This window comes from Leuciscus leuciscus (assembly GCF_965113295.1).
Source record: "Leuciscus leuciscus genome assembly, chromosome: 2".
Taxonomy (NCBI): domain Eukaryota; kingdom Metazoa; phylum Chordata; class Actinopteri; order Cypriniformes; family Leuciscidae; genus Leuciscus; species Leuciscus leuciscus.
Window position 1 is genome coordinate 25,255,299 of NC_138726.1, and position 11,623 is coordinate 25,266,921.

The 11,623-nt window shown below is 41.5% G+C and overlaps 1 protein-coding gene across 1 annotated transcript in view; it reads right to left on the bottom strand.

The window, feature by feature from the left end:
* irs4b (insulin receptor substrate 4b) overlaps nucleotides 1–11,016 on the bottom strand; it is a 35,296-nt gene extending 24,280 nt beyond the window's left edge. The window contains exon 1 of the mRNA XM_082162287.1: nucleotides 7,253–11,016. Within this exon, the coding sequence (XP_082018413.1) occupies nucleotides 7,253–10,730 (3,478 nt within the window). The 5' untranslated portion in view covers nucleotides 10,731–11,016. The remainder of the gene's footprint in view (nucleotides 1–7,252) is intronic.
* Nucleotides 11,017–11,623: the final 607 nt, after the last annotated feature.

The following is an 11,623-nucleotide window of genomic DNA, read 5'->3' on the forward strand; positions in this document are numbered from 1 at the left end:
CATTCAGAGCAGCAGTGTTTAAAAACAGATTCAGCTAACTTTGAGTTCTTAACCCAAGCGCAGAGTCATGACCGTGATACAGCAGAATCAGGAGCATTTCCCCCGAGACAAGGTAGGCAGTGCCTCTTCCACACTCTTTCAAAAAAATCCACAGTACAAAAATCCACAAAGACATTGAAAATATTATGAAAATATATATATATATATAAAAAATAATATATATATATTAGGGGTGTAACGATATTCGAACCGAACCGAAAAACCGCGATACACCACCCACGATACGAATCGCGATACTCTCATGGCGTACCGAACACGCCCGCCCCGCCCCCTGCTGTCCCGGCTCATTGGACCTCACCTCATGTCTTATGTGTACACAACGAATACAGCGTTGCCTAACCACCATTAACCACATTTAATCGCAATAAGCTCAGTGTTTTGTTACATTCGATAATAAGCCAGGTGTAATCTTTCAAATTCTGTCTATTTGATCACGAAATTCAAACATTAAATGTCGTTTTGGCGCTCTTTGATGTGGCGTGACTCCTCATTTAAAGCGGCAGCGCGGAGCGCGAGTAAACGCGATTCTCTTCCTCAGTTACAGAATAAACATGAATGGACACCTGAAGGTATGTTGAAAGATACAGTATACTTACTGAAAGGCATCATAACTCGTGTAATCGCTCAGTCAGTGTTTCAACAGCGGAAATACGTCAATAAAACGCTTAGTTTTTCACATAGCTTTATTTACCTCAGGCAAGTCATTCAGTGTCCACAGCTTATTGGTTTGCTAAGGAAATGAACTCTTTCACTAAATAAATGCACTATATTAGCCTATATATTATATTTTACTTAACCTGTTAATGACATCTTGATTATTTAATGTATGTTTAAAATATCTGTCATGAAAATGACAGCAACTGTGTAAATTATTATATTTCAATAATAAATTAGAGTAAAAATGTTAATGTAAAAACTGCCTTATGTGCAGTTTACATGTTTTCATACAATTTGTTACTTGAGTGTTGATTATTATTATATCTAAAAATAAATAGCAACTGAATTTAGGCTAAAAGTCTAGGCTCTGTTGTTACGCTTTAATGTTATAGTAATGTGCAAGTAAGGGCTCCTATATAGTTTACAGCATTAGCAGATGATTTTTTTTATCCTTGCGAAACGTTTACTTGTAATTGAATTAATTTAAAGACAAGGACACAATTTGTTCATTAAAGCACTGTTTAACAAAAAAACAAGCAATTTTAGTTTTCTAAACCCCCCACTCCACCTAAATGAACCGAACCGAACCGAGACGTCAAAACCGTGGGACGTACCGAACCGTCAGTTTTGTGTATCGTTACACCCCTAATATATATATATATATATATATATAAAAAGCACTAATTTTTCTAAAGTGACACTGTCGAACAGCAACACCAACAATTAAAGTTACCGTGAGAGGCAGTGCGTCTCTGAGCTCATTGAGTGCAGTATGTGAGATTGACAGCTCACGGTTGATATGGGTACTGCCGTCCAAATTCCCCTGGCCCCTCCTGCTCAGATTCGACGCTCACGCGGGTTGCCAGATTGAAGACACACAACAGGACTGAGCGTAATTTACACAATGGAATACGAGGAGACTTACATACTAAGTTGATGAGTTGATTTATTGATTTATGATGAGTTGATATAGCGTTTTAATGCTCCCGCTCAGAGATTTTTAGATGGGTGCGGAGGCTTTTTAGGTCGGGTAAGAAGTGTTTTTTAGAGAAACAATACGTGAACTCAGCATGTTTCCTAAATATCTGCACAGATATTATGGTATTTTTTAGGGCTGGGTAAAAAAAATATTGATTTCTCGATTTTAATCGATTCTCATTTTTACGAACCGATATCGATTCTTAAATCCCAAGAATCGATTAGTCATCCTGTTTTTAGTTGATGAATGAATGTAACATTGTAGCGCGCATCCCAGCCAATAAATCGCAATGATCTTTGTGCTTTGTTACTATTGATATGAAACAAAGTCTCAGATTTCAAATTACATCCATTTTCTTACGAAATTCAAAAACACATACCGTTTTGGCGCTGTGGCGTGAGATCGCTCTGGCGCGGCTCAGCTCAAGAGCAGCAGGGCGGAGCGCACATGATCTTCTCTTCTGCCTTAATAATACCAGTTACCGAGCTAAATAAACATGAAATGAGCATCTGAAAGTGTGTTAAAAGGTAGAGTACAAGTACAACTTATCCAAATCCGTATCATGTGACATGGAATCGCTCAATCAGTGTTTCAACCGTGGAAAGACGTCAGTAAATCAGCTTGTAAACAATGTCATGTAACGTCACATTTACAGTACAGGCCAAAAGTTTGGACACATTACTATTTTTAATGTTTTTGAAAGAAGTTTCTTCTGCTCATCAAGCCAGCATTTATTTGATAAAAAATACAGAAAAAAAAAATGTAATATTGTGATATATTATTACTATTTAAAATAATTGGTTTTCAATTTATTATACTTCAAATTATCCTTTATTTCTGTGATGCAAAGCTGAATTTTCAGGATCATTACTCCAGTCTATCACATGATCCTTTAGAAATCATTCTAATATTCTGATTTATTATGAGTGTTGGAAACAGTTCTGCTGCCTAATATATTTGATGAATAAAAGGTTAAAAAGAACTGCATTTATTCAAAATAAAAAAATATTTTCTAATTATATAAATCTTCTTTACTATCACTTTTTATCAATTTAACATCCTTGCTGAATAAAAGTATTGATTTATTTCAAAAAAAGAAAGAAAAAAAATTACTGACCAGTAGTGTATATTGTTGTTACAAAAGATTTCTATTTTTAAAACATTTGCTTCTTTTTTTATTCATCAAAGTATCATTAAAAAGTATCACAGGTTATGAAAAAATATTAAGCAGCAGAACTGTTTCCAACTTTGATAATGAATCATCATATTAGAATGATTTCTAAAGGATCATGTGATAGACTGGAGTAATGATCCTGAAAATTCAGCTTTGCATCACAGAAATAAATGATAATTTAAAGTATAATAAATTGAAAACCAATTATTTTAAATTGTAATATATCACAATATATTTAAAAAAATCTGTCTTTTGATCAAATAAATGCAGGCTTGATGAGCAGAAGAAACTTCTTTCAAAAACATTAAAAATAGTAATGTGTCCAAACTTTTGGCCTGTACTGTACCTCAGAAAAACCATATCCAGTGACCATAAACTCGTTAGTCAGCTAGAAAAATTAACTCTAGAGAGGAGCATTTTGCTAAATAAATGCACCATATAACATATTCATTATAATTTTTAATGTTCATACATTTTTAATGCATGTTTGAATAAATCTGGCAGGTCTTTATGACAGCACCATTTAAATGTTTATATTTCATATAACTTTATTATTATAAAAATAAATAAAAGTCTAATTTAAGTGTTTGTATACATCAGTTAATGTTTACCTTCAATATTATAGAAGGCTAATGAAGCCTATAGGCTAGCCTACAACTGACTCCCATAGTTTACAGCATTAGTTAAGAGATTTGTATTGTACCTGATATCCAAAATAATCAACATTGAATCGAAATCGAATTGCAAGCTTGTGAATCGAAATCGAATCGAATTGTGAAATTTGTGTCAATACCCAGACCTAGTATTTTTGCTTTAGTACAGTCATAAACTTACAAACAGCACCTTTACCAGACCCCCTAAGTCATGTGAGAGGAGGCAATGCCTCCATCATGCTTTGATTGACCTATTATATTGTTTACATGATAAATCCCGACTCTCATATTAATGCATGTTCTGCATCCACAAAGCGATCTGAATGAATAGTTAAATAATGCTGTTAATGGGAAGAGTAAAATAAAAGTATAATACTCACGCGCTTAAGATATCAAAATCAGCTTGGTGAAATTAAATGTTTAGCTTTGATGACAGATGATCCAAAAACAAGCCGACTATTAAACAGAACAAATAAAAAAGCAGCAAATAGAATATATATGAAATATTACATCTGTTCTTATACTGTGTTCTTATACTTTTTAATTTTGAGTAAATCTAACAATGCAGCAATTGCTTGATTAGATTTAAACTTGGTTTTATAAAATGGAACAGTATTGTTGAATATTAATGCAAAATAGAAGCGTATTGATTTTTTTTATAGTGTAAGTAATGTTTATTTATTTAACCTGGAAAATGTGACAATATTACGTGTAACTGGAACATGAATTTACATGAAATAACACTGTGGACTTTGCCTCCTCATTTCAGAACACCACTGCGCACCCAAAGAGAAAATAGTACTTTGGCACTGAATGATTTCCACATTCACATACCATTGTACTCCAAGGTACTTTAAAGAATAACATGGCACTACTGTGGTACAATAAAGTAAAAAAATATTGAAAGAGAGTTCAATAATACTGGTGAAAAAGAGCAGAGCGCGCACGAGCGAGAGAGAGATTAAGAGGAAGACAACTGGCTGGACTGAATCCTAGTTTCTCCAGGTGGATGAACACAGCAGGCTTAAGAACAACATTTTTCGACACTGATGCATTTCCTGCAGCACATGTCCCATGCTGCAAAATGCTGAGACTATTAGCCCACATCAAAGAAACCAGTGGATGAGCCAACAAAACATGCACAAGCTTGAAACATGAAACTGTACAACATGCATGGTACCAACACCTGGCTTCACTCATACTTTGTAATATCCATGACTCCTATAAAAAGTATCCATGACTAGCAAGTAGACAAAATCAACTAACAATCATACAAACAATATCACAGCAAGTCCTGTTATCATACAAAAATCCAGTAAAGTCTAGTAACTACCCAGACCGACATGTAGTATGGACACAGGTAAGAAGGTTTGGAATTATGTAGTTTGTTACTGGCCTTATGCTGGCAGGCATGTACAGACACAATGAACATACAGGCCACACAGAGATGATGCAATCCATAGGCCTATATGAAACTGAGGTTCACTTTTGAGATGATATGCTAACTTTTGAAAGGCAACATAAATGGTCACATTATAGCTATAAATAAATGGGATAGATGGATAGATTAATAGTGTATATCAAACAACATTAGCTAAATTAAAAATATATGAAGTGTGTAAGTGTTTCAATGTAAATTTATTTATACCAACAAGATGTGCAGAGACAACTGCAAGTAAACCATCAGCATGTCAAACTCCCTGTATAACATTTATGGGTTTCGTCTGAGCACTACTCAACATTGACTCGATGGAGTGAGTTTAGGTGGGGACAACCTGTTTGTTTAAAGTTATGGCAGATGGACACCTATTTGGTGTTTGTGTGAAATTAGCTAGCCAGCAACAACTAGTGGAGACTATTAGCATAGTAGCCTACCTGCAGTGCCCCCAGAATCATGCCAGTGTATTTCGAATCCTTCAGCCAATGACATACCATGCAATTTATGCTTAATGTTACAGCTTAACCCAGCAGTCTCTGTAGATGGTTGGTGGTAGGGCTGCATGATATCTGGTTTTAGCATCAATATTGCGATGTGTGTATCCGCGATAGTCACATCACAGGATGTGTGATGTCAAGTATAGGGATCGTGCAAATGATAAACTTATTTTAAACCTTTCGAGTGTAAGAAGACATGAAAGAGAACTCAATTCGGAACTGGCGCGCTGTTTTCTATGGGCACACAAAGACAGCACAGACAGTATACAAACACTGAATTCTGTTCTCCTCCTTGTCTATTTGTGCTTGAATAGACACACATGCAAATTATACCAAAATGCCCATCTTTCTTCCTAGGTATACTATAAACTTCCAGACAGGTGTGTCTGTTGAGGCAAGTTGGAGCTAAACTCGGCAGGACAGTGGCCCTACAGGACTGAGTTTGGACACCCCTAGCTTATGTGAACTAAACAATTGAGAAAGAAAACAGATGTGTATCATTATATAGGATTCGTGCCTAATATTCCTGCTGCTGTCTGTGGCAATGTTCAACAAATCAATCAACAAAATACAAAGAAAATCACTTTTGTAGCTTTAACAAAGATTAATTGTTTTTAATTTATACAGTGAAGAATAAGCTGTGTTATTTTACATTTGATTTTTCAATTGATGTACCTGAATACTGTTAGACTTACCTTAAAAACAAAGCACAGTTATTTCCTTTGTATCTTTGTTCTATTGTATTTATCTATGCATGTAATTTGTTAATTATTTTCTATGCAGATTCACTCCAAAAAAAAAGAAAGAAAAAAGTCAACCCAATCATTCTGGAATGATTAATTCTTCCCAAATAGAGCTATTCAAGTAATGTTTTCATATCGCAATGTATATCACAGAAAAACAAACTATTACAATGTCTGTTTTTTTTTCAATATCATGCTGCCCTAGTTGGCTGGCAATGCTGTATGAAAATAAAGTTTCCTGTGTATCATCACCTGAGTCATGCATCTACAAAAGTGCTGTTTGCCAATGAAAAATAAAGGTATGAGAAAAAGAGAGAGGGTGAGATGCTAGAAAGTTATCAGAAGCTTTAAACCAACCTTTTCTCTCACACACACATACATCTATCTCTGCTTCAACTACGATAAACAAATGAGTCATCTAGAGCTTGCTGAGAACACTGACTCACTAACACTGCATTTCTCACTGCATTCTCTCACTCCCCCTGCTGCAACACACACTCAGCCAAGTACATAGCAGTCCCTAAACAAAGTGGATATTAAAATTTAAAAAAGAAACATTTTGGGCAAATGAGTTGGAAAAGGAGGAGATGGCAAGAGGAGGGGGGCCATTACAATAAAGTTTTGTATAGTTTGTCCAAAAATGACAAATTCTGTAATTTACTCAACCTTATGTCATTCCAAACCTCTACGCCTTACTTTCTTCTGTTACACACTCAAAAAAGATATTTAGAAGACAGTTTTGCCCCAACAATTAAAGTCAAAAGGGTCCAAACAACATTGGACTTTCATTGTATGGAGAATATGGACTATATTTTGTGTTCCACCGAAGAAAGAAACTCATACAGGTTTGGAACGACACACGAGTGAGTAAATTAATAAAGCATATCAAGTTTTTGGGTAAACTAACCCTTTTAATTTACTAAAAAATATTTTTTAGAGATCGTAATGCAGTATGGATGGAAAGTCTGTTCATAAAGGAATGAGACATGATTTTAAAGAGACATGACTGTGTCAAGAAAAACAATTAAGAGTCAAATTAAAGATTGCTAACCTTTAGACACTGCAGTAAACTCCTCAGATTTCATTAAATCTATGCTGGCATAGGCACCGTTCTCTAGGGGAGGAGCGCTGGAGGATGGCAAGGGAAGCGCATCATGAGCATTCCCAGGCCGGAGATCATCTCTCAGGTCTAGGGCGATGTAGTTCAGGCCATTCTGGTGTTCCACAGTTATAGTCCTTGCAGACCTCACAGAGGGGGCATTTGCTCTATCTGATGTGGTTCCCAGCATTACATCATTACTGGATGTCATGCTATCAATCCAAACGCAGTCAAAATTTTGTCCCTTGTTGCGGCCCACCTGCTGAGCCCCAACATTGCTAGGTACGGTGCCATTGGTGTCTGAGCCACTTCCCCCTGACGCTCCCGAAGATGTGACAAAGGTCTCTGAACTGTGTCTCCGCCTGCCCTGGGGATCAGCACGGACAACTTTGGGCTCAGTCGGGGGGCTGAAAGGGAAAAACTGTTGCTCCAGAACACACAGGTGCTCAAGCATGGCTGTAGGGCTCTTCGACTCATCCTCAGGCCCAAAGGACATTTCTGTGTAGTCGTCAGGCTTACCCACCATGAGCCCGCTGCAGTGGGAGGATGAGGAGGGCCGGATATATGAAGGAGGATTCCAGGGGGCAACCAGAGAGGGCCGAGGGGACCGACTCTTAGGTGGAAGTCCAGCCACCTCGACAGTCATGTAGTCCTGCGGCAGAGGGGACTTACGCTGCTCCCGGTTGATACTGAGGGTTGATGGAGAACCTTCAGCAGACAACGGGCAGGCAGTATATGTGGGCCGATCCCCAAATTCAATATTCATGTATTCTCCAGGGCTGGAAGGCCGCACTGCAGCTTCACATGCTCTCAGAGAGCCGTGACTTCGCCTTCCTAGGGGCAGACGGTTCGGCCGAACGGCACGGCGGTCCGTGAAGCTATTATGCTGAGAGGACTCAGAAGGTGGGCACCTGCTACTGCGATCTGGGGTGGCTGTGGGGGAGATGTAGACTGGTTTCGCTGGGGAACTCATAGGGACATAATCATCATGCTCAACCTGGTCTCTGGATGGTGCTTTGTATGAGCGAGGGAGAGAGAAATATGGACTGTAGGACTTGGGGACACCAGGAGTGGTCAAGGCATAATAATTATCTGTGGAAACCTTCTGAGCATTAGCTGTGGAGCTGCTCTGAGACATATCCATGTATTCTGCATTCTTGGGGCAGTCAGAGGCTCTCTGTGCCTCTGCTCGTCTGCTAATGTCAGGGCTGGAGGGGAGGGGGGAGTCAGCAGCCCCACTCCTACCTGGGAGCATCATCATATAGCCTTGAGAGTCTGTGTGCTGAGGAACATTTAAAGCAGACCTTTGGATTTGTGGAGAGGCAGAGAGGAAGATATTTGGTTGCATAGGCATGTAGTCTGCATCACTAGTGGAGGGCAGCACACCTGCCATCATGGGCATGTACCCATCATCCTTAGGAGCGTTAGCAGGCCGCAGGCTAGGGGGCCGGTCCTGGCTGTGTTCAGAACTGGAGCTGTAGTCAGAGCAGAGGGAGGAGGAGGTAGAGACAGTCTGGGCACTGCCACTCCAAGAGCTACTCTCAGCCACAGCCTCGTCCAGCGAGAAGGTGGTCTGGGTCATCTTTTGATAAACAGCTACTCCAGCAGCACTTGCACCCCCAACCTGCCTGGAGAAGGAGGTCGTCCGCCTCCTTAAAGACCCCGGGCGTGAATCTTCATCAGCACTCTCATCTCGGGTCGCCTCAGCCCCGCTCGTTCCGAACACGTCACGATTCCAGCCCATAGCCATGTAGTCATTGAGGCAGTGCTCCTCACGGATGGGTGGTGTGTTTCCAAGGGAGTCGGGGGTGTTGCTGCGTACTCTGAAGTAGCGGAAGTCTCCAGGGCTGGAGCCATACTCGTCAGATGAGTTGAAACCTCCATCGCTTGGGGATCCACAAATGGATGCGCTGGAGGGGCGAGTGATGGTGTCTGACACAGAGCCATGCCCGCTGCTGCTAGACATGCTGATCGGACTGGTGGTTGAAGGGAAGTGTGACACTGGCAGCGAGGCTGAACGGGCATGATAAGAGGAGCCTGGTGGGGCACGAATGTAGCGGCCCCCGGCCCCACTGCTACTTTCCTGCCGGCTCAGGTTAGCACGGGCTGTGTTGAGATGAATAAGGCTACCTGTCACAGAGCGAAAGGGACGGTTCATTGTGCTCTCTCCCTCGCTGGAGGTGCGGAATCGGTATCCGTTCGCTCCACTGCTCTTCCTGCTAGATGGAGTGCCCACCACAGACTCTGTCCGAGACCGCCGCTGGAGCCCTGTCTGGCTGGGCGGCAGATTGCCCAAATGTCGTCGCGTGGTGATAAAGCCCATCGGGTTGGTGCCAGAAGACTGGCTTTTGCTTCTGGGCCTGAACTCAGTAAATGCCTTCAGCGCCTTCATGGTCTCTAAAATGGTCTCATGCATGTTTTGAGCCACCACAGAATCATCCACCTGCATCCAAACCTCCCCAGGTCCTATAGAAGAAGAGCGGCCAACCTCAATAAAAAAGAAGCTCTCCGAATGGCCACAGCGTCTGATATTCATCAGCTGCAAGTTCACGCAAGGCGTCTCAGAGTTCAGCTTCACCAGGTGGATGCTCTTAGCAGAGAGACAGAGCCTATACACACCAGTTAGATTCTTCATCTGGCCCAAGCCCTTTGGTTTAACATTCACCTGCCACACTTCCTTAAAGTCAGTCCCTGGGGTCACAGTACCGTATCCATCGTCAATCTCTTCCGCGTCCAGGTGGCCCCTCTTCCCCTCACTCATAAGCTCGCTGAGCGCCTGGTACCACTCCTCCTGCTCCTGCTCATTCTCAGCAACAATTGCAAAGTATTCATCCTTAGTATACAGAGCAATGAGATGTTTATTCTTTGAATCTGCCCTTTTATTCACAGTGAAGCACTGGTAGAGATAGATCACTCTTTTAGGGGGAGAGGCGCCAGCTGAGGCGGCGGCAGTGGCGGCGCTCGAGCGCAGGGTGTTTCGGAATTTCTTCTCGCTGTCATAGTATTCCAGTCTGCTCGGCCCCAGTTGACTCGACCCCCGCAAGACGAAAAACCTCTTATGGCCGTGTTTCTGCTTTCTCAGATAACCGCACTTCCTAATTTCGTCAGACACAGCAGAGCTGGTGTTCACAGCTGGAGAACCAGAGGTAGCGTGTGTGTTGCTCGCAGCAGAGTCCTCGTACGCCCGGTTAAACGAGGACGAGGACGTGGAACCTTTCCTCGCCGGTGATTCCAGGTGCTGTTGATGTTGATCACTCGGTTGATGAAAAGCAGCGCCGCCGACGTCCAGTACGGAAGGGGGTTCCCCGACAGAGATGTCGCCGTTTGCCGTTGCAGGTTTACCGCTAACGTTAGTCCCGATAGCCCGCTGTTGCGTTTCCAGCATCAACATAGCGGCTTTGCCTTCTTGGTAGTTAGCGAAATTTGCCATCAGATAGGAGATTAAAGGTCACTTTACCTCATACTTATAGACCGAGACCCCATGTTTGTTTGGGGGGAACCGTGTCTCAAGCGGCGCGCTGAAGTCTTTTCAGTGTTGAGCTTCTCTCGGCCGCCACATGAAAAGCAAATATCCCAGTCAATGCTCCTAGAACTCAATGCCAGCAACTGCAACATGACCACATTTACCCGATCTATTATCGGTAGATCCTCCTAGCGGGCTACCAATCTGCTCCTTGCGCCCTGTGTGTACACTACGGAGCACAGCACAAACAACACATGACTCGTGCGTCATTCACTTGTGGGTGGGAGGAGGCGCCCGATTGAGCGAAACGTGTGATTGAAAGCTGCTAAGACCAATCACGCTGGACCTTTTCGGTTATACGTCAATGTGACTGACCAATGGCTTTACTCGGAGTTTCATTGAACTGGCAAAGTGACGTCTGATGATTGATAGAGTTGTGTCCAATGATTTGATGCAAAGCTGTTTGCGTCATAGGATATCGAGCGTTCATTGGCTGTAGCGTTTGGCTGAAGGGTCATCCGTCCTATCACAGGCGTTTTCATGGTTCCGTATCGTCGGTGTTGTTTATCCCTTTCGTAATGCATTGCGTATCACTTGCTAGTTTTCTACTTACTGCAGCCGATTGTGTAATTACCTTTGTTACGTGTTTACCAAACACCAATGAATACATCCTTTTATCCCATTATTATTGTATTTTGGCGGTGATTGGTATTTTCTACACAAGAAGTCCGTATTTGTAATGTAACGTTACTAACTTGCAAGCCACTCGTGTTACACTACCTACTGGCAATTAAAGGTGTTTTGTAAGTGTGTGCTGAAAGAATGTTGTTGTAAATTTAAATTGCTTCACATTTGTGTGG